Source organism: Erigeron canadensis, chromosome 8, assembly GCF_010389155.1.
Source record: "Erigeron canadensis isolate Cc75 chromosome 8, C_canadensis_v1, whole genome shotgun sequence".
NCBI classification, from domain to species: Eukaryota; Viridiplantae; Streptophyta; class Magnoliopsida; order Asterales; family Asteraceae; genus Erigeron; species Erigeron canadensis.
In genome coordinates, this window is record NC_057768.1 from 2682832 (window position 1) to 2706658 (window position 23827).

At 34.1% G+C, this 23827-nt stretch overlaps 2 protein-coding genes across 2 annotated transcripts; one reads left to right on the forward strand and one right to left on the reverse strand.

The window, feature by feature from the left end:
- The first annotated feature begins 12243 nt into the window (after positions 1-12243).
- On the forward strand, positions 12244-15197 carry LOC122580297 (E3 ubiquitin-protein ligase RNF185-like). The gene is made up of 2 exons (XM_043752574.1): positions 12244-12337; positions 14315-15197. The coding sequence occupies exon 2, from the start codon at positions 14343-14345 to the stop codon at positions 15009-15011; it is 669 nt and encodes a 222-aa protein (XP_043608509.1). The 5' UTR covers positions 12244-12337; positions 14315-14342; the 3' UTR covers positions 15012-15197.
- Positions 15198-16704: 1507 nt separating this feature from the next.
- On the reverse strand, positions 16705-20642 carry LOC122580296 (protein DA1-related 1-like). Its single transcript, XM_043752573.1, has 10 exons — positions 20452-20642; positions 19758-19912; positions 19275-19674; positions 19050-19185; positions 18816-18936; positions 18605-18688; positions 18186-18518; positions 18024-18092; positions 17746-17920; positions 16705-17313 (listed from the first exon to the last, which is right to left on the reverse strand). Exons 2-10 carry the CDS (start codon positions 19869-19871, stop codon positions 16988-16990), a joined length of 1758 nt encoding a protein of 585 aa, XP_043608508.1. The 5' UTR covers positions 19872-19912; positions 20452-20642; the 3' UTR covers positions 16705-16987.
- Between the last annotated feature and the right edge of the window lie 3185 nt (positions 20643-23827).

The following is a 23827-nucleotide window of genomic DNA, read 5'->3' on the forward strand; positions in this document are numbered from 1 at the left end:
TAAATAAAGTACGGTATCTAGCAAAGCACTAGACATTATAAAGAGTACAACCATTGCCGGCTCAAGGTCTTTGGAGACTTTAAACGACATCAAATTTGAAGGCTCGATTCATTAATATAGTAAATAAAGATTTAAAGTAAACAAATAAAGAAAAAAAAAGGTAACTGATGGCGGGGACCCATTTGTTGGCCCGGGCCTGTAGTTGAGTGATCCGGAACGTGGCTGATCTTAAGAAGAAGCCCATATTGGTCCAGGTTGCTGATCTGTTTACTTATATTTAGTAATTATCCTTTTAGTTTTAAATAATATAAAGATTATGTTTATTTTGGACTTTATCTAGTTTCCAAGTTTCATGCCTAACTTTTAGTTAGGAGCCATTTTTATACAGACGCCTAGTTTGAAGGTTGTCAGTTTTATTTTGATATTCATTAATAAAGATTCAACAGCTTGGTTTTTTACTTGTGTTTTGTACTTCCAATTTGATTAGTGATCTGGGATTACATCAGTTGGTATCAGAGCGCAGTAGAATCAATGGTGAGACCGGTTTAGATGCCTTAACAACAGCCCCGTAGAAACGCCGATAGAGGCAACAAGGAATATTGGAGGGATCCCCGTGATATCGCCGAAATTGAAAGATTGCAACAAAGGGTCTGGGACCTGGAACTGCAACAAGAGGAACGGAATGAGGATACAGAAACAGATCCAAACAAATGGGTCCCCGCCATCATTTCCAACCGAGGAAGTCTTGTTCTTGGGATATCTCATCTCCAACCGAGGAATCCGTATGGATGACTCCAAGGTTAAGGCCATCACTTCTTGGCCAACTCTGTAACACCCCGCTAAAGCGGAATATACGGGATGCACAGACAAGTACAAATGCACACAGTACAAGTTCAACACAGCCATTAAGATTAATCAAAGATCAGGAGAACAAAGTCATTACGAATCATAATTAAGTCTAGATCAGAAGTACGAATGTTATTACAGAATATAACTGAATCATAATAGTCAAATTCATGGGACAGAACAGTTGTCTCATGGTACAGTACTTGAGCTAGAATAGTAATAAGGCCTTCGTGGCTCCAGGACTTGTATGCACGAACCGTCACCAAAAGGATGAGCTTAGAACGGAAGACTCTTATGCTAAAGATCTAGTACCTAGCCTGAAAAGCATGTAAGTTCAAAGGTCAACTACGAAAGTAGTTGGTGAGATTCACATAAAGTATTTTATAAATATACATAGTACTGGTATGTATAAAAGTCAAGTCACATAGTCTGTACGGCTGTCGAATGTACCTTGCTGTAATAACAATAGTTTAGAATCTGTAATGTACTTAATATGTATGTCTATTACTACTGCTAATCCGCTTGGCCATAACGAGCTATGATAAATCAGGGAACTCATGTACTCAGATAGTCTATAAGTACGAACTAGGTCAGAACCGGTGACCAGAACATGTGATCAGAACAGGTGATCAATAAGTCTAGGTAATATGCATTCTCCTGTCCTGAGGAGAATGAGGATGAGCCTACCCTAACAGCGCTGTCCATAATACCTACGGTCCATTCCCAGAACAGGTGGGAGATGAATTGATAGCAGTAAGTCTTAGGTCTCATACATAGACAATAAGTACACACAAGAATGTATTCAAGATCCTGCCCATTCAAGATCTAGAACACACATTTAGAAAATAAGTATCATAACATAAATAGTCTGTCTGTAAATAGTCTGTCTGTACATAGTCTGTCTGAAAATAGTCTGTACATAAATAGTCTGTCTGTCTTAAGATAGAACGTAGTACAGTCAAGAAAATATATATATATGTATAAGTACAAAATAGTTTTCATGCTTTTCAGTCCCCGATAAAGAACTTTAAAAATGTATGAAAGGGGAAATAAGTGAACTCACAGTGATCTGGTACAATATAGAGAACTAGTACAGTGAACAAGTACAAAGATAGATAAGTATATCTATCGAGATCCAATTACGCCTTGCCGAACTCCTATGCACATAATAACCATATAGAAGTACATATATCAGTCTAAGTGATTATTCAAATCACAAATGTCCTTGATGAACTGATGATTTGGTCCTTTGAACATTTTGACTCAAAATAGTTTTAACTGAACTTTACGTACGTGAACTGAACGAAAGTGAGCCTTAAGTCTGTTTGAACTGAACTTGAACGAATTTAGACCTTAAATTCGTTGGACTGAACTGAACGAAGTTAAACCTTAAGTTCGTTGGACTGAACTGAACGAAGTTAAACCTTAAGTTCGTTGGACTGAACTGAACGAAGTTAAACCTTAAGTTCGTTGGACTGAACTGAACGAAGTTAAACCTTAAGTTCGTTTAGCTAATTTCGTTTTGAACAAGATAAATTCGTTTGATGCTGCAGGCATACGGACATACAACTGAACTTAACAAAATCACGAGTTTCGAAGATTAAGGCATGTTACGACCCAAAATTTGATCACCAAAACAGTTACTAGACTTATTTAAACATAAACCCATTGTTCTTTAAAACATTTTCAACATCAAAATCGACCAAATCATCAAGAACATATAGTTGAAAGGTTTGAACTTAATTTGATCAAAATCACAAAATACGTTGTTGTTACCTCAAAATCGGTTTCAGAAATATGTTTAGATGATTACAAGGATGCTAAGGATACCCACGATTCGATCTAACAATCACGAAATCAAAGAATTTCTTATGTGTGTGTTTCTTGGTGTGGTGAGTGTGTGGAGGGAGGTAGGAGGTGAAGAATAGAAATCTTGTTGGGTTTACACTTCTTTTTATACCTTACCATAAAAGTGCAAATTTCACAACTACAAGGACCATTTTGCAATTAAAATGAGCTGAGCTCTTTAACGATCTTGTGATATTTGTGAACCGAACTTACTATATTATTGAATGTAATCACAAACTCGTCGTACAATAACAATATTTAGATCAATTTGAAGTTCACGTAAGCACATAATGAACATCTAAAGTACGTCTATAACTCATATAAATTAGACTGTCTGACCGATTTAGTGGCATATGTACATTTTCAAGGACTTAAATAGAACATTTCTGGGACGGTTGTTACAAACTCCCAAGTCCTTACATGAAATTCGTAGCTTCCATGGGCTCGCGTCTTTTTATAGGCGTTTCATACGAAATTTTAGCTCCATAGTGGCCCCCATCACAGATTGTCTTAAAGAAAAGCAGTTTACATGGACTGCCAAAGCAACATCAGCCTTTGAGGAGCTCACAAAGAGGGTTACACAAGCTCCGGTTTTAACCTTACCCAATTTTCAGTTAATGTTTCAGGTTGAATGTGACGCTTCAGGGCATGCTATAGGAGGCGTTCTTAGTCAAGACAACCGTCCCGTTGTTTTTTTCAGCGAAAAACTGAGTGATGCTAAGAAGAAGTATAGCACTTATGACAAGGAATTTTATGCAATTATTCGTAGTCTCGAGTATTGGCGACATTATTTGCTACCATCAGAATTTGTGTTGTACTCAGATCATCAAGCTCTTCGTTTTATTAACGGCCAGAACAAACTTAATCGTAGACACGCCAAATGGGTCGAGTACCTACAAGGTTTCTCTTTTGTAATAAGGCATAAGGCTGGTACTAGCAACATAGTAGCCGATGCGCTTAGTAGGCGGGGAGCATTGCTAACGTCACTCCAGGTAAAGGTTGAGGGCTTTGAGATCTTTCACAGTCTTTATCCCGATGATCCAGACTTTTCAACCCTTTGGTGAGCTTGCCGTGAATCACCTATAGATGAGTATAGTATTCAGGATGAGTTTCTGTTTCGGGGTAACAGGTTGTGTGTTCCAAAGTGCTCGTTGCGTGATGCAATCATCTTAGAAAGTCATCAAGGGGGTTTGGCGGGACATTTTGGCCGGGATAAAACACTAAAGTTGGTGTAGGAACGATTTTTTTGGCCAAAAATGGGGGCTGATGTTGGTCGTATCATTACCCGTTGTCGGGTTTGTCATCTCGCAAAGACACAACACTATAATGCCGACTTGTACACTTCTCTACCCATTCCTGATGGACCGTGAGAAGATGTTAGTTTGGATTTTGTTGTTGGTTTACCGCGGACCCAAAGACAAAAAGATTCTATAATGGTAGTTGTGGATCGTTTCTCCAAGATGTCTCATTTTGTTCTATGTTCTAAAACGTATGACGCGAGTCAGATTGCACGACTATACTTTGCTGAAATTGTTAAGCTTCATGGAGTACCAAAGTCTCTCACATCTGATCGGGATGTTAAATTTGTGGGACACTTTTGGCGCACACTTTGGAAGCGATTAGGTTCTCGACTTCATTTTAGTAGTGCACATCACCCACAAAGTGATGGGCAAACAGAGGTGACCAATCGTAGTTTGGGAAATTTGCTTCGTAGCCTCGTTGGTAAGAATCCTCGTCAGTGGGACATAGTGCTTCCTCAGGCTGAATTTGCTTACAATCCTTCTGTCCATCGCTCGACTGGCATGAGTCCATTCATGGTGGTATATGGCCGTAACCCTTTCACCCCTCTTGATCTTACACCATTACCTGTTACTGAACATTACAGTGTTGAGGGAGAGGCTCGTTCCACACAAATTAAACAAATTCACAGTCAAGTGCATGAAGAGATTGCTAATAATAACATAGTTTATCAGCGGCGAGCTAATGCACATAGGAAGCGAGTGGTTTTTAATAACGGAGATCTAGTGTGGATTCATTTGAGTAAGGAGCGGTTTCCTAAGGGTCGACATGGTAAGCTACAACCCAGAGCTGATGGTCCTTTTCGTGTACTGGAGCGTATCAATGATAATGCATATAAGATAGATTTGCTGGGTCACTACAATGTTTCAGCAACCTTTAATGTTGCTGATCTTACACCATTTGTTCCTGCAGAAGATGATCCTTTTGACTCGAGGGCGAGTCCTTTTGAAGAGAGGGAGGATGATGGCGGGGACCCATTTGTTGGCCCGGGCCTGTAGTTGAGTGATCCGGAACGTGGCTGATCTTAAGAAGAAGCCCATATTGGTCCAGGTTGCTGATCTGTTTAGTAATTATCCTTTTAGTTTTAAATAATATAAAGATTATGTTTATTTTGGACTTTATCTAGTTTCCAAGTTTCATGCCTAACTTTTAGTTAGGAGCCATTTTTATACAGACGCCTAGTTTGAAGGTTGTCAGTTTTTATTTTGATATTCATTAATAAAGATTCAACAGCTTGGTTTTTTACTTGTGTTTTGTACTTCCAATTTTATTAGTGATCTGGGATTACATCAGTAACAATCTCACGTTGTTCAATTATTAGTAAAAAATAGTGTATAGATTGATACAAAAACCAATAAGGCTATGCAAATTGTATGATGGTATTTAGCCCAAAATTGAAAAATTAAGTCTACTATAAAAAAAATTGGGGGCCTAAAGCCATTGTTTAGCTCCCAATAATAGTTGAGCCGGCTGTGAGTACAACGGTACATAAACAAATACAATTACATAGCCTAGTATAACATTAATACTCGAAAACTAGACTCTTCTCTACTAGGTTCGCAAAAAGGTTAAAAAAAACTCATGCCAATTACCATGACATGACACGAGAAAAAACCTCACTCACAGAGTTCGAGCCAACGATTTTCACTCTGTAATGTTTTTAATGCAAACCCATATAAACACCAAGGAAACGAAACCAAATAAAACACACCATCCATTATAAAGCAAGAAGTAGAGGGTCAAGTCACCACCATTATTCGTCCACCGCATTATGCGGGCATCCATCTAAGTCTTTTTAAACTTATTTTTGGTTAGAGTGAGTTACTTTTAAGTGTCTTGGGTAACATTTTTATATTTATATACGAGAGAAAGGTACCCGTGCGTTGCGACGGTGATGATGATGTAATGGCGGCAGCGGGAACGAGTGGTGGTGGTGAGCGGCGGTGGTGGCGGCGGCGCCGGTGAATAGTAAAAATTATTGATGTCATGTGGTTATGATATATGGTACATTATGCATTAGAATGCGTATTAGAAAAAAAGAAAAATGTGAAAAGTGTTAAAAACTAATTAAGGGTATTTTGAAAATAATGAAAAAATGCTTAATTTCTTAATCCAATATGCTTTATAAGGGATTATAGATAAGTTTTTTTTAAGAAATTATTTCAAGAAGCTATTTTAGTTATGTTGTAATATTAAAAAATTAATCCAAAAATTCTATAAACAACATAAGTCAATACAAATACAGATACAAACTTGTAAGCTTGTGTAACATTAACCATAAATTGCTTGTCATAAACAACCATAAAGAGGAAAAAAAAACTAGATCAAACATCTAAGATAGTAACAATACCAGATAAACTAGATAATTGTTCCTTTTATTTTATAATATAAACTAGCTTTACTCTTGTTAAATCTCTTATACTAATAAAACAAAATTATGATAATGTCATTTTATCTTAAAGAATATTTCTTAATATACAATCTTGATATATTTATAACATCATTCAAAAAAATTTAAAAATGGACATAAAAAAAAAAGAAAAATGTAAACTTATTTCAAAATATTATGATATTAAAAATTTTTTTGTAGATAATCATGAAAGGTTTCTATTAAAATGGGAAATAAATTTGTAGATCAAAATTAATTATTATAATACCATTTTGGAGTTAAAGGTATATGATTTGAATTATCATTATATTTTTAATATAGCTAATGTGATGTATAATTGTTATATGTTATGATTTTTAAACAAACTGTAATCTTAGCATCTCTCATTCAAAATATACAATATAGTAGTGTTCAACATATTAAGAAGTTAAATATGTTCGTTGTGTTGTATTTTTATAAATTCAAAGTTTATTTGGGTGTCCGCATAATATGCGGGTTAATCAGCTAGTTGCTTAAATGAAATGAAATTTGTCGAAAAAATTGGTTTAAGTTGAAAAAATTAAAAATAGCAAAAATATGATGGAGTGTGGCTTCAAAATGATTATGGAATGTTTAAAGTTAGACTTTTGGTGTAACAAGCGATTTTTTTTTGGTATAGTTATATTAACCCTTTGTAACACTTGCACACAGAAATCCGTGTTTTCAAATGGTAAACGCTTCGATCAAAAAATATATAAAATGGTAAACGTGTTCGTGACTTTGTGCTTCAATTTCTTGGTTCGATTTGCTGCAACCTAATTTTATTCCTATCATATGAAGTAAACTATGAAATATATATATATATATATATATATAGGGGGACTATCAAATAAGAACAATTTTAAAATAAGAATGGTAAAAACACTTAAAAAAACATCATTTTGATGCATTAAAAGTCCATAAAACTAACATAGTGCATAATTAGTTATCATTGTATAAGTGTATAACAACACATTGGCTGTCAAAATCAAGAAAATCATGTTTTTTGTTTTGTGCATCGATCTTGGATGCATATTCTTCAATATGATGCATCCACCAAAAAACATGATTTTTTCGATTTTGACGGATCAATGTGTTGTTAAACACTTAAATAATGATAATTAGTTATGCACTATGTTAGTTTTATAGACTTTTAATGCATCAATGTTTTTTAAGTGTTTTCACCGTTCTTATTTTAAGACTGTTCTCACCAGAGTTATATATATATATATATATATATTATACACGAGTTAAGATACATATATGATAAAAGTATTCCCTTTACGTCCATCTAACGCTCTCAAAAGTTATAATAATTGAAAGTTATCGAGAAAAAAAAAACCTTAAGTTGAAGTAATCCTAATTGAAGTAAAAAAAACATTTCACGTTGACTATTAACAACTAGCCAAAATGTAAAAAAGAAGTTAATCTCACACTACAATTTACTTATTACTTAGTGGTGTTTGTTATTGTGACAGATTATGCGTTTTCAAAATAGATTATGCGTTTTCAAAACTGTGTTTTGAAACGCGTAACGTTTCGAAACGCATAATCTATTTTGAAAACGCATAATCTATTTTGTAATCATAATGAAACGCATAACGTTTCGAAACGCATAATCTATTTTGAAAACGCATAATCTGTTTTATAATCACAATAACAGACACCCCTTAATCACTTACGCCTCCACTTAAATTTTAATTATCCACTTTTTTACAAAAATAAAATTTTCCCTTGAAATTTTAACCAATGAAAATGCTTAATTTTTTTTTTTTATATAAAATTTTTTTTTTTGCGTACTATTGTATTTTGAAAAATATGTACTTTTTCGAAGTAGATATTTAACTTAGAACACAAAGAACATTATATTCAATATTCTTTGATTCTTTCATATATCTATACTTTTATACTACTTATTAAAGAAAATTCTCCCATGTTGAAAGTTACATGGAGGAAAATGTTTAAAATGCCCTTCAATGTAATATTTTAATCTACCACCCTTAAAATATATAATATTTTCACTTAGCACTAAAATATTTTCAGTTACACTACCCCTTAACATTAATGATTACGTTACACTATCAATCCTTTATCTTTTAAAATATCTTCATTAACCATTTATATCAATAATCTACACCAATCGACGCCTCATCTGCCACCAACCGTCGCACCTGCCACCACATCGTCGCCGCCACGATCACCGCCGCATTGCACGGGTAACGTGCTATTAGTTCTAAATATAAATAAATCTATACTCCTTTAAAAGGAAACTGCTCCCTACTTAATTTTAATAACCTAAAATAATACATTTACCTTCTATCTTAACACATCCTTATTTCCATTTTATAGACTGTGACTAAAATGATTTTAAAAAAAAATCAACCTTTATCTTTCCCCCACGTAGAAACACATAGAAAAACCCTAACTCAAAATTTGTCCCCTTCTCCCTCCTTTCATATCCCACCGCAACAATTTTATCACATCTCCGACCGCAATGAAATTACTGCTACTTTAATAACCACACTATCACCGCTGCCGTTACCGACGCTACATTGCACGGGCACCGAGTTTTCTCTAATCAAGTCACCCGAACAAGTAAGTACTTGAACATGAATGCACACTACCTAACCGAAATATTTTATCGTCAGAGGCAGAGATAAGGGGGCTAGGGGGTGTCAAGCCTCCCCCAATAGACGCAAATGCAACAAATTTTGTATAGTCCGGCCGAAGATTTTTTGAGATTTATTTTCTGGCTCCGCCACTGATTATCGAATCTTTCTTTCACCAATTTTACAATTGTAAGTATTTTGTAAAATTCAAATATAATATCCAAAACGATAACTATTTTTTTTTTTTACTTGAAGGTGATTTAATCATTCTAATCACTCTGATGGATTTGGTCTAATACGTTCTGCCGACTAAAAAACTCCATCAATCAAAAATGAATACCAGCCACTTATTCCGGCATTGTTTCACGTTTTGATTTTGGGATTATTTATATACATATTTTTTTGTCGTATAAAAACACATCGCTTTCATAAAATTAAAAATAAGAACACAAACATCGCTTTCCATAAAAAAATTATCCTTACGAGTTACGATACGGGGGCAAAATATCTTGTATTGCAAGTGTATGTAATACCACCGATGTTATTAATCCATATTCCATACAGATTGGTTTGCGTTACTTCTTAGGAGAGGAAATTCTATTTGAGATGAGAAGTTATCTCCAAGTCATATTCAATTTAACCCAATTTCTTATTTTTTAAATCACATATCAACCGAACCTTTACACTCAACTTTCTTTTACTTTAGATCCTTTAGTTAAAAAGTGACACGTCACTATACGATTTTTTTTTTTTTTAAATTTTTTTTAAGTTAGTTTCGATTCAGACATGCTAGAGGCAATTTTAACCAGCGATTCGTTGAACCTCTAACCCCCTCCTCATGAAAAATAGTCAAATATCATGAGATGGGAAACCCAATACTCGAACCCGAGACCTTAAGAAAAACTCACCTTTATGGCTTTCACATAATGGATTTAGAAAATATCCCTGAACAACCCAAAACCTTTTAATAAAACAAACGCATTATATAATAGCTTAAGGAACTACAATTCAATAATGAAGTTAAAAATTCAAATTCATTAATGAACATTACTATAGTTAAAAGAAATTACAGTAACTTTTATAACTTATAAAACCAATATATTTGTCTCTAAAACTTACAAAATCAATTTATAAACATTTTAAAACTCTAGCTAGTGTGTTAGAATGCAAAACCGTAATTAGGTGGGTTTTAGTTTTATTTTCAAAGCGGTGAAATGGCAAAATTGTAATTTCTCCTCTCCGTTAGTTATATACGGTAATACTCAACACTATGATCCATCTCACTTTTTTCTCATTATCATATTAGCGTCATATCATCTTTTTCACATTTCACATTCCAAAAAGTACTACAACCAACCATATGGCTTTCTCACATCTTCCTCAAATATCTTATTGTTAGATAAAACAATTGAAAAGACAAACTTTTCTTTCTAAATTAGTTGGTTGAAAAGGCTCGTCAATGGTGTTATCAGGGGTGAAGCTAGTAGGGGGACTGGGGGGTGCTTAGCCCCGTCAACCATTCATGCTTACCATTGCAAGACTAGTTCATAGCCAACTTATATACAAATCTTTTTAAAGCAAGTCACCCCCAATCTATAAATGTTTGATTTCCAACTATGACTGTTCAAGCAAAACCTTTATATTTGGTCCATAAAAGTAAAACATCGTAATAAAATTCTATTTTCCTAACATTTTATCAAATTGTTATGTCTTTCACATTATATTGTATACAACGATTGAGAAAGAAATACGGTTGAGTCCCCCTCAACGTGAAATCCTGGCCACGCCTCTAGTTCTCAGGAAAATAGGTGAGGAAACTTAGGCCTTACCCAACACTCGTTTCTCAACCATTTTCTCGTTTGTTTTCTCATAAACTGGATGGCAACACCTTTTTCTGAAGTCATTTTCTGAGAAAAAGAACTAAGTTTTTCTCTTGAAAAAAATCCAGAAAACAAAAAATTGAAGCTACATTGATTTAAATAATATTATTAATTTTGGTTTTATTTTTGATGGACATTTTCACGGGCACTTTGCTACTCTTTAGAAAATCATTGTCATTTTTTTTTCCAGTCTTTTAATATAGTAATTAAAGAAGGGGTGAGAAAGAGGTAAGAAAAAGGTATGGTTGGTAGTAATATTTTCTAAAATATAAAATTAGAACGAGGTGATATGGCGTTGATGTGTTAGTGTGAAAATAGCGAGAAAAGAAGTGTGGGTTGGGAGAGGCCTTAGAGCAAATATACGGGCTATTGCCATCTGGATTATTTTGCGTCAATTGGGCTATTGTATGAAATGTGATTGGGTTTAGTGATGAAAAGTTACATATAAGGATGATACTGTGTCAGATGGGCTATTTGTCTGATTGGATTGTGATTGATATGTACGTGAGAAACTAGCACATACAGTACCTACTATGTGTTTTGCTTATGATTTTAGTTGTTTTCCAAGCAAAGGGAAGGCCATTTGAGTTCATGAAGTAGTGAGTGTGCTTTTGACTTTTGAGGTAGTATGACTAGTTGAAGGTGTCTTAATGCTTTCTATGACTCTGAGCTCTCGATACATTGTGTATGTTGTCTAGAAATGGGTTCCTTTTGTAGTGGAGTCAAACAAGTATAGTCAAGTTAAATTTTTGTGGTCATATGATCTTTTGAAAAGTTATTATATATTTTTGATGTATAAAGTGTGGTTGAAGTAAGGGAAATGTTAATGTGAAAGTTGAAGTTCTACAAGTATGAATATTTGTCTTTTTGTTGTCAAGTAATCATCTCGAGCCTCGAGGCGTTAGCCTCCAGGAAGAGTTAGTGTTCTAGTTGGTATGAGACATTAGATACTGCCTATTGCGGCTTCCTATGTGTGCAGAGGGCCAAGGAAGAAATTCAATGAAAGGAAGTGCGGCACACCAACACTTCTCAAGGGTTTGTATTAGTTTAGTTTTTTGATAATATACGAGTATATGTATTATACTCGTATTTTCAATTCATAACCTTTTATATTAGTTATTAAACTTATATTTTGATACGACATTATTCATTTTTGGTTACCATTGATGACCATATCGTACAACTGTCATTTTAATAAGATATACTCGTAACTAAAAGCAACGTAAAATTGTAAATGACTGTCGGGTCGGGTCGACTTGATTCAGTTCAGGTCGGGTCGGGTAGTATCAAGTTGACCCTGGAATCATCCAAATCAACCCCCACCAGTTTTTCTAATTTGACCTCGCTTGCAATCAAACTCTACAAATTCTTATATTTGACTGTGTGTGTAAATCTTATATTTTTTCTCTCAACAAACTCTACAAGTTTTATTGGATCCACTCCCAAAGGTAACAAACCACTCATCACTTCTCTGTTCTCTTTTATTATTATTTATCTTTAGCAGTTAAAGTAGTTGAATTTTAGATTAATTCGAGAATTTGTTTGATTTTATTTCAATTTATAGAATATAATGGAAACCCTGTAGATATATATATATATATACAAGCCTTAGAATCTATATAATCGGACTGGGGATGTAAAATAATGATTAAAGATTTAGATTTTAGGTTAAATTTAAGTTGTATTACCAGGTTCCATATATTATTAGAATTATATAAGTTTCGAGCTTAACGTTCCGTTAGTCGATGGTTTCTCGAACTTGATAGCGGCTCTTTACTGTTTTTTCTGCCATAAAAAGTTTTTCTTTTTGGGCAGATTGCTTTGTAGTTTGTGTAGAAGAAGATGTGCATTTCCTTTTATAACCGGCTTTTTTTTGTTGTTGTTGTCAAAATTAATGTTGGGTCGTGAGATAGTTCCTCTGGCCTCTTCCAACCAGGGCTCTATATGAAGATGTAGAGCACATTTTTATATCTATCTTTAACATAAGTCCGGGATCCTAATATATACAACCGGGGTTTATAGATAGCTTAATCTTTTTGTATTTAATGAGTAGAAAAGGAAAGAAAACTACGAAATGCATATCTTACCCATTTGAAGGATATGGTAAGGTGGCCAAATTAAGATCCACTTGTAAGAATATAAATATAAAGAACATGGGCGAGAATGCGAGATACATGGAATATGTAGAATTTAGGACACTAAGATCATTTTCATTTATAATTGTGTTTACATATATATATACAACAACAACAACAACAACTGTACCCAATCCCTGAGCGGGGTATGGGGGAAGTGAGCTGTAGACAGTCTTACCTCTACCCAGAGGTAGAGAGACTGCTTCCATAAGGACCTCCGACCAAGAATATGTAAAAGCCGTACAAGGGTAAAGTGTTTATACCTGTCTGTCGAGAAAATGCTAAGACGATATACCTGTTAGCTGTGTCCGCTGGATATGGCTACCTGACGAGTAGGGAAGAGTAGCAAACGTACGGCCTAAAAAATACCTTAGCATAGTACATAAGATCTAGCAACCATAATACGCAAATAACAACATAAAATGTAGGAACATAATAAACAAAGTCTTCAGCAAGGGGCTCAAACAAGAGGGATGTAAACCGCCATGACAACCAAACCTATACGCAAGAATTGACTAAAGACTAAGGGGATTAAACTATTTCTAAACATCCTACGTAGCAAAGTACCTTAGGCCACTAGGCCAAACTAATCCTAGTCTACTCGCAAAAACGCTCCAAAACGACAAAGGTAACCTATACACCTAGTCCTTTACACGCTAACTTAGCTGCCTAGCTAGACATTAACTTAGACTAATCCTAGTCCTCTCCCAAGCACCCAAACCCCTATATATATATATATATATATAAAATGGTAGATTGATAGGAACCGCTTGATCCCATGTACCGAATTGGTACCCACATAACCCCCAGCAGGGATAGTGTCAAGGTAATTCAACCACTTAAATTCAATTCTGCCTCTGACAAGATTCGAACCCAGGTTGCTTCTAGAAAGTGGCAGCTGATAAACAAAACAAAAGTAGTTGCATTTTGGTTCCTATTTTTAAGATTAGTTCATGCACCTAACAAAAGGTTAGATCGATGGGAAAATTGTAACCCCTATGCCCTAGGGTTCTTTGGACCTGACTAACCCTTCTCCAAGTACCACCCCCAGGCAATGTTCAACCGTCTCTGGGTACCACCTTGTGGGAGGGCTAACAAATTCAGACCCATGACCGTTTTGAATCTAAGTCCACCATAGTGGCCTAACAAATCATTTATGCTTAGGGAATGATACCACTAGAGCTGAAGCCTCGTGGTGGCACATACTTATATTGAATCTTATTATGCTGTTTCTTTACTTACTGTATCTTTATAAGATAAAAGCAACTAATAAATAACTGCATATATCAGGGATACTTGGCCAATGTTTATATAAAGTATGTCGAGTAATATTGGTGAATCAACAACTACACCCCCTGAAAGTTCATCATCAAGGGATATTGGTAGCAACGATGCCGGGGATTTCGAATGCAATATATGTTTTGAGCTAGCCGAGGACCCTATTGTTACTCTTTGTGGTCATCTTTTCTGTTGGCCATGCCTTTACAAATGGCTGCATATTCATTCCCATTCCCAAGAATGTCCAGTTTGTAAGGCCCTTATAGAAGAACAGAAACTAATTCCTCTATATGGTAGGGGAAAGACACAAACTGACCCACGGTCGAAACCTATTCCCGGCCTTGAAATCCCGCAAAGGCCAGCGGGTCAAAGACCCGCAACAGCCCCTGCTCCTGACACTAACAACTTCCCAAATTTTGGGTTTAGAGGATTCATGCCCATGGGGGCATCTGCACGGTTTGGTAACTTTGCAATGTCTGCTGGTTTCGGTGGGTTGTTCCCGTCTTTACTTGATATGAATGTTCATGGATTCCAAAACCCATTGCAGTATGGTCCACGACATGCTCATGGACCAAGATTTCCAACTGGATTTCACGGGGGACATCCTCTTCATGAGATTTTTCATCCAAGGCGAGGACATCAAGAGAATAATTATGCGAAGCTTCTTTTCATGATTGGGATTTTTATGATTCTTTTTATGATCTTGTAAATGGATTGATGTTGGAGTTAGACTATGAGTTCTTGCCTATGCTTTGCATCATCTTGATGACCCTGTGTTAATATTTCATATAATACCTTGTAATAGCACTCTTCAATGTTTCTGTATTCGATAAAGATGTAGAACGGGCTCGTTGTTTCAGTAAATGAAGTGTGAAGTTAGTTAAAATTAATGCTCTTTCTGTTGTGCAACTACCAGAATATGCAATATACTTATATATATGTAGAAATTTGATTTTGTTGTTAGATGATGTATTATTTCATGTTTTCGAAGGAAGCTTTTTATGGTTAGATATTGAATGATAATTAGCTTGTTGTTCATGGTGTTGTATTACTTATTGCAGCCTTAGACTAATTTCGTAAATCTCCAAGGTACACAACGATCTGTTAATACTTTCTTTTCGTAAATCATTAAAAAAAATTTGAAGTTTATTTGGTGAAATTATTGTTTGGTTGTGTTAGTATTCAGTCAAGGTACAATTGTAAGTTTATATGTTGATGATCTGCTCCACACTGCAAATAATATGTCTAAGGTTGACAAGACATACTTCAAACAGATTGTAGGATGTCTCATGTACATCACATCAACTCATCTAGACATAATGTTTGCAGCAAGTCTTCTTAGCAGGTATATGGAAAATCCCACTGAGCTTCATCTTCATCTAGGAATATCGTTTTGTGTCCAGATGTAATGGTTGAATATTTTTCATTTCAGAGCTCATTATATGAGTATCGCTTTGCGTCTTTCCTTGTTCAAGTGTTTTAATTTAGTTCTAGTATTAGAAGTGAATATAATTTGTTTTTGTTCTTTTATTGCCTCGTGCATTATTATTTGGCTAAAGGCGTTCAAAAGGGCAGCAGAATCTTTTGAAGAACTGCTAGATGTTACTAGGGAGGAACTTCCTGATACAATGGCTGCTGTACGTTTTTCAGGAATGGAGATCAGTGATCTAATAACGGAGCTCAGTGGTTCAGGGTCAGAGAATTTCTTGGGTGGTGATACTTTTGTAATCTGATCAATTCAAAGCATTCAAGGTAGCATGGAGAAGGAGAATATAGGTATCGAACCTTTCAATAATATTCAGGTAATTGCTACCTATGATGTCAATGTTATTATTATTTTTTGTTTCCTCATCCGGGTTTGGAGGCTTTGGTTCAAGGGTCTGTTCTCAAATTATGCATTTAAGCATACAAAATTGTTGGTGGTGTTGGGGGCTCACTAAAGCTGGATATAGCCAGGTATGGGGTAAACAATAAACGGTTAGTGGGGATCGTCCTAATCTACATATTTTTATTGTTGAATGGGGGCGACATAATAATAATTATGTTAATGTGTTCCAATTGTAGTTCTTTTTGTACATAGGGTGATCCCTTGAAGCTGCATTTCTCTTGTAATCTGTTCACCAGATGTCGATTGATATCTCTTTGAGCAGTTTCTGCATGTTGTATTTTGTAATTAGATAAACCTTGTTGGATTATAGTAATATCTTGTCTGATTGCAAATGAATGTTTCCTTTAAATATCATTTGACACATATCAGCATTTTGTATATTTCTTTATTGCTCCAAAAAGAATTGAGCAAGATTAAACGGTTGACTTGTATTTGAACACCCGGTACTTGTTGAACACCACTAAGGCACTAAGCTGCACAAAGAGAACTAACACCAGCCCTTTACAAGTTTACATCCATCAACAGAAAAAAGAGTAATGTATAGCATTTTCTTGTAGTTCCTCTTTCTGCTAGTATGTATTAAGCAGTCACTTTACATCACAGAAGTAGTCTACAATATGTTGGTATGTAAAACAACAAAAGTGAGGTCTTGAGAAGATGACAAAACATATGTTTTTCTGTAATCTGTATGTATTCTTTCCCCCCCTATACACATAAAAATTTATGAACAATTCTGTAATTCTGTCTAAATCGGGTTGACACATAGTTTCAGTGTGAACATTTCTTTGAACTTCAGATTATAAAGGAAATCTTCCTGTAAGTCGAATATGGTCAAGAGTGCTCCTCAGGCCATATTTTAGGACTGATTTGTTACCTTCTCTGAATCCATCTCCATATGCTGCAGACGTATCGGATTCGATCTGGTACTTGAAAAACTCACCAAGTTGCTTCTCAAAATCTGACCTTTTGCCCTTTTTTGACGACTCAGGAGCAGGTGTGGATGAGGAAGATGATGAAGCAACATTTGTATTTCCAGAACCGGCCATGATCTCCGAATCTAACCACATGTGAGCCAAAACTTGACATATCCCTTCTTCAACATTAGGGGGAAGATTAGAGTATCCTATTTGTTTACATTTGAATCTCAATAAGAACAACACAAAATGAGAGCACTTGCGTAATAACTGGTAGATGTGGCAATTCTGACCCATTTACTAATAGATTGGTTGAACATGGTTCGTATTTCACAACGGGCAAATAGATAAACTTGGCTAAAAAGGGAAAGTCGCACAAAGTCTATGTGATGCATAAAAACTAGTGGAATCATTTTTATAAGATTGATATTATTCTTATCGTTCTGTCTTTTAGCAGTCACAATTGCTGCATTAATATTATTCACACAAAAAGGGAAGAAACTGTTTGTTGGTGAAGCCAACTTAGACTGGCCCGTTTGGCCCAAAGTAAAAACGAACCATTTTGACCCGTTACCCAACCTGTCCATCTTGCTACTTTCAATGGTAGGAGTAGAAAACTGAATAAAAAAGAGAATTTGCACCTTTAAGTCGTAGCCATGCATGCATCATTTCATGAGCAAGTATCGAACCAGTTAATAACCGAGGGAGACTATACAATATCAGAATAGCTGTCACTTCACATCGACGAACTAACTTGTAAGGTTCAGTAAACATATCCATTAGCCTCCCTGCCCCAACCTTCGGTCTCCTTGTAATCTGATATTTTTATATTACAACAGATAAATCACAAAACACTATAAAGAGAAGGAAAAATAAACTGTCATTGTCTATAGCAACAAGTGGGGAATAATGTTCGTACAGTGCTAATTGTTTGTTCTTCTGATAGACAAAGTCCTCTAGTTTCAGGCAAGTGATGATGACCTTGACCCTGCGTCACTCGAGATTCAATAGACATAGCAAGATAAAAACTATAGACAATAAACTAAAACAGAAAACCATCTAGTTTTGGGAAGTAACTCACATTTTTTTCACCTTCCATGGCCTCATTTAAAGCTTGTCTCTCAACCAACAATAATGGTACTTGTTGCTCAATTTTCATATTTAATCCTTCATAAAAGTCTTGAATTTCAAGGTACAGTGGTTGGCATTCATGAGTATCCATTATTGCAGAGTCGAGGCATTCTAGGCATAGTTTCCGACCATCATCCAGTAACAAGTATTTTGTGTCTCGTGCCTCCATCCGTTCACAACTGCAACAACGAGGTGTCCTGTCATGCTCGTGTGACGGACAGTATTTCTGTATCCAAAAAGGATGTGCCCTGTACTCGATCAAACCACGTGCATTTGCTGGAATCTGCAGAAATCATCAAAGATGTCAAAATGTGTAAGTTGATCTGTTTCATCTAATAATGACAATCTGAAACTTCAAGACAAACTTACAAAGCTCTTGCAAACATCACATTTTGGGTGATGGTGTTCCTTATAGCATGCTTTGTGGAACGGGCGGTTTTCAGACATCGAGAACTACACATAAATACCAGAATTGTGTCAGATTAACTACTTATTTGAATTTGAACATCATTGGTTTCTGGATGATCTGATTTCACGATTAAATTGTTGTTTAAACAGCAGGAATGGAGTAGATTTTGACCTCATAGTCAGATATTGGCGAATTGCAAGCATGACAACGGAAACATTCTGGATGCCAAAGTCCTCCCATGCAGTTTAGAAATCTCCCATGCCCAATTTCTGCATTGCAGCCAACACATATCCTGCAAGCCCGCACGCTCAGTCTTTCAGTAATGGCATAAAGATATGCAGGTATATGGATTTGATTTACATATTTAATGTTCGAACTAAAAATATAAATTGTTTTTATATATACCTGTATCCACCGGAATAAAAGGATGGCAGAGGCGGAATTACATTTCCATAGTTGTTTCGTGGTGGTGAGTCTACATGTAAACTTTCTTGAAGAGCTTTGGCTAGCTGTTCATCTTCCTCTGTATTAGCGTCATGATCTGTAAGAATCAATACACAAAACGGAATTAAAATCCTTACGGACATTACTTATACTTGAATGAAAAAAGTTTAATACATCTCTACTCACCAATTACTTTTTTTCCTTTATCATCTTCTTCTTCTTCTTCTTCTTCTTCGGATAGAGAGTTTGATCCTGTTTCATTATCTTCTGGAGAGGAAACTGCTTGTGCCTGATAATTTTCTTCTTCAGATGAAAATGAACGGTCTTCCTCTTCCTCATCATCATCATCATGGTCATGATGATGATCATCGTCATCATCATCATGGTCATGATGATGATCATTGTTATCATCATCATGGTCATGATCATGTGCATCATCATTGTCTTCATCTTCTACATCAAAATTAGTACTTTTGGTGTCGTCATCATCTTCTACCACAGAAACGGTGCTTTTTGCGTCTTCTTCTAAAAGGGAAAGTGCAATAGCTCTATCAATTTCTTCACTATCAAAGTCTGATAAAGTGTCCTACATAGAATTCCAATACCAATTATTGCCAAAAATATATCAACTCAAAACAAAGTACAACAAAAGTACTAATTAGTAATTACCACTGTAGTCGGAGGACACTCCCAGATTTCTTCATCTTCATATCTCCTATGATGTTTTCTTGAATATTTATCACCCGAGCTCAACCCTTTTAGGATTTTGGTTAGCCAACCCATAACATAAACCGTTCTGCAGAATTCCGCTCTTGAATCTTTTTCTACATGCCAAAAACCATACAAGTAAACTAACTTCAGTGTGTATGAATATGATAATTATGCATAAACAAACATAAGATTGTAAAGAATTTTGAAATTTAGTTACAGATAACAACTTTATAGCCAAATCAAAACATACTAGATACCAAATGACAAGAAAAGAATAATCTTGAATTACCTAATTGGCACTTTAATCCATTTTGATTGTTTAAACTAATAGCTGGCAACTATAATGAATATATATTCTTTATTTTTTTATAAAAAAAAAAGCATAAAAGAATTGCATGGACACCGCAATCACAGCAATGCACACTGCAATTTCCATTTGAAAATTATATTTTTCATGCTATTTGCAAACAGGTTTTAAAGAATAAAGTATAATTGATTTCAACTTCCACCAACATAATATATTTATGTAAACAAAAGCCTCAACTAATGCATGCATCATGATTCAAAAATTTTAATAAAAATAGAAGTATCCATTATGAGTTATACTATCATTGAAATTGACTTTATGAATTATACAAAATGAATAACTTACCTTCAAGAACTCAAAGAATTTGCAGAAACCATAGAATTTGATCATCAAAAGAGACTAAACACCAAGATTATAATCAAGATATGTGAGTTCCCACATTCAATATACATTCAACAGTAACACCTGCTGAAAATAACATCACATTAGACTTAAAATTAATTAAAAAAAAACTAAGATCTTTAAGGAATTTACATATGAAGATTCTAGTGGAAAGAAAGAGAAAAATAAAAATAAAAAACATCACAAGTAAAGAAAAAGACAATGATTGGAGCAACTTAACACCTAAGCCAAGTAAAAGGAGGACAGAAGTAAAGACCAAATTTAGATCATGTGAATAGTTGGAAGACAAAAAATTTCAAATTTTCTAATATCTACTTATATATCTATTTCAATTTCAATATATGTATATACAATCATCATAATCAAAGATGATCATATCATATGTTGAAACTTGAAACATGCATAGTTTATTATTATACCACCCAAGGCCAAGAGTAGAATCAAAGTAGGCAAATGGGTATTGAAATTCATTACATTTTATTATATTATGTGGTAGTGTCAAGTGTGGGTCCTTTTTGTCTCATATTTTATCTTCTTAAATTAGAGCATTACATGTCAAAGTTTCAAATGAAATTGCCTGCTCTTTTACATATCTTGATGTCATATTGCCATATTGGAAAAGGATAAAATAATGGAATAATGATGTTGTTTTTTTTTTTTTTTGAACGACAAACAAAAATAATGATGTTGTCTAGATTATGGTGTTGTAGTATTGTTTGCCTTTGATATATGAGAGGTGTAACTGAATTTACTTTTTTTATTATTTTATTTTATTTTATTTTTCTAAGCATGTTGACAGATGAATGGTTAACATAAGTGGTGTTTGTTTAAGATTTAATAAACTCAGTTATGACTTAATTAAAGATACTTAATCCATTAAGTCATCAAAAATGTTTGTTTTTTTGACTTAATAAACAAAAAATCAACTGTATTAACTTAATCCATACATACACTATTTATCTATTCAGTCACTTAATTGTTAAAAAAACAAATAGGCCCATAGTCTGATTCCCATTACACATATTGTACATAAAAAGCCTCATTCAGTCATTTGTACACATTAGTATAATTCGGAGATTTTTTGAAAGTTCTGAGTTTCATCTCATTTTTTATATTTGTGGGAGTGAATTATTGAGGGAGTTTTTCGAGAGTCATAAGTTTCATCTCAGACATACATGGTTCGAACACCATATACGGCCTAATTGAATGCCATTGTGGTATCTCGAATGTTAATTATTAACTACCAACAACTAACTCTCAACTCGATGTTAAAAGGAATATATATATATATATATATATTACCATTGACTATAAGTTTAGAAGTTATGATATTTTGATTCTTTAATATTTATATGATTTTTTAAGCTTAGAGAAAGATAAAATTTTATAATTAAAAAAAAAAAAAAAGAAAGGCATTTTCTGTATATTGTGGAGGGATAGTGGGTCGGTGGGTATGATCCCTTTTAGATGGGAGAGGTTAATGAAAAAGTCATTTGCACGCTTGCAACCCACCTTTTTATCTGTTGCACTTAAGTTTTGTGCAAGAATCTTTAACAAGTTTTAATTTTTATTTTTAAACGCCGAGTATCATTTCAGTAAAATTACGAAAATGATTTCTCCTATTCAAAGTCATTTAAAGGTGTACCTCTACAATATTTTTATAATATTTAAAGATGTGTTAGATGATCTTGAATCAACAATAATAACAACAATTAATAACAATAATAGAAGATAATAAAAAAGAGATGAAGCCACAGAGAATTGTATATTGTATGTATGTGTATTATAACTAATAGGGTTTAACCCATATATAAAGTATATTGATATTGACTTGCGAAGTAAGTTTAGAGTATATCAGTCTTTATATAATATATATTTGTATATAACATGATGAATGATTTTTTCAGAGAATTTTAAGCTTTATTTTAAAAGTAAATTGAAAAAAAAAATTCATTTAATTAGTACATGTGACAAAAGATGATGGCGGTTGGCGACCTGATTCGTCGACTGTCGGTTATGAGTTTTCTACTTCACAAAAATATAAAATGTAATTGGAATTGAATATATGGAAATGGAAATGATTAGATGATAAACTTGTTGATCTTAAATTTTTAGAATTAAAATTCATGTCATCGATTTATATAATGATAGATATTATTTTCATTTTCTCCTTTTTAATTACTCTTATTATTTTAGTTATAATAAGATTTCCATAAATGTATATGTAATAGAAACTCTAAAGGAGAATTAGGTTAATTAAGCAATGGTCTAGAGTTCTCAATTGATAAAGAACCCTAATTTATGTAAAAATTGGACTTAATTAGTTTCAGTTTAGACTGAAAAAAATTTCAGATACTAATTGTTTTGTGCCTACGCTCTTTTAATCTTATAAAGGGTTTTTACATTATCTTTCAAGTGTCTCTCCATATTCTAACTCCAAAATGTGATACTGTGAAAACTTTGAAGAGTCTATTTTTCCTTTTTAAACTGAACAAAAAATTTAGAGGTAATTATTAAGTATTTTTTTCATTCTCTACTATTCAGATTATCAAATATAGTTTTTATCTTTTTAAGACTTACTTTCAATCTATTATTAGTCAATTATAAGGTTATTTTCACTTATTTGTGTTGTGTCACAGTCAATTAAAGGTTATTTTCTGTTATTTTAGAGCTATTAATAGTACGGGTAAAAAAAAAGTACATGTACTTTTTTTTTTCTTTATGTATTGATGATATGAAAGGCATTCTAGAATTAAACCTTAAAACCCCGCTACACGTAACACGCCTACACTTGAGTAGAAAGCAAATTACCTATATCTTTTGACGCCGCCACCACCATCACCATCTGTCGCCGACATTAAAACCGTCGTATTGCACGAGTACCATGCTATTAATTACAGTAATATATTTGTTGTATTGAAAAGCTATAAACTTTTTTCTTTTAATAGATTTTATGTATCAAATTGGCTAACTAGTTGAAAAGGAGTCAACCGGTAGCACTAACTCTGGCCTTTTTAAAATTTGCTTTCTACTCAAGTAATATGAAGTAGAAACTTAAATTCCTGATAATTGTATATTGAACCACGTTTATATTGAGAATCTGATAAAATATCCTCGTCTAAAGGTAGAAGGGGTGCGATGAAGGATTTATCGGCGTTTGTGATGATGACTCCGATAGGACTCCATCTAAAGCTCAGAGGGGGTGTGATTCACTTAATATAAAAGTAACACCTAGTACTGTATTTTATGATTTTTGGCAGGTGTGATTCACTTAATATAAAAGTAACACTCCATGTTTTATGATTTTGGCTCGTAATAT

Bases quoted from the DNA above. Each gene is read 5' to 3' on its own strand.
- LOC122580296 (XM_043752573.1), bottom strand. From the start codon at position 19,871: ATGGGTTGGCTAACCAAAATCCTAAAAGGGTTGAGCTCGGGTGATAAA. The intron at 19,186-19,274 runs GTGAGTAGAGAT...TGATTCTTACAG, and splicing joins TAAAGGAAAAAAAGTAATTG to ATCATGACGCTAATACAGAG. The intron at 18,093-18,185 runs GTGAGTTACTTC...CGAGTGACGCAG, and splicing joins CCATGGAAGGTGAAAAAAAT to GGTCAAGGTCATCATCACTT.
- LOC122580297 (XM_043752574.1), top strand. From the start codon at position 14,343: ATGTCGAGTAATATTGGTGAATCAACAACTACACCCCCTGAAAGTTCA.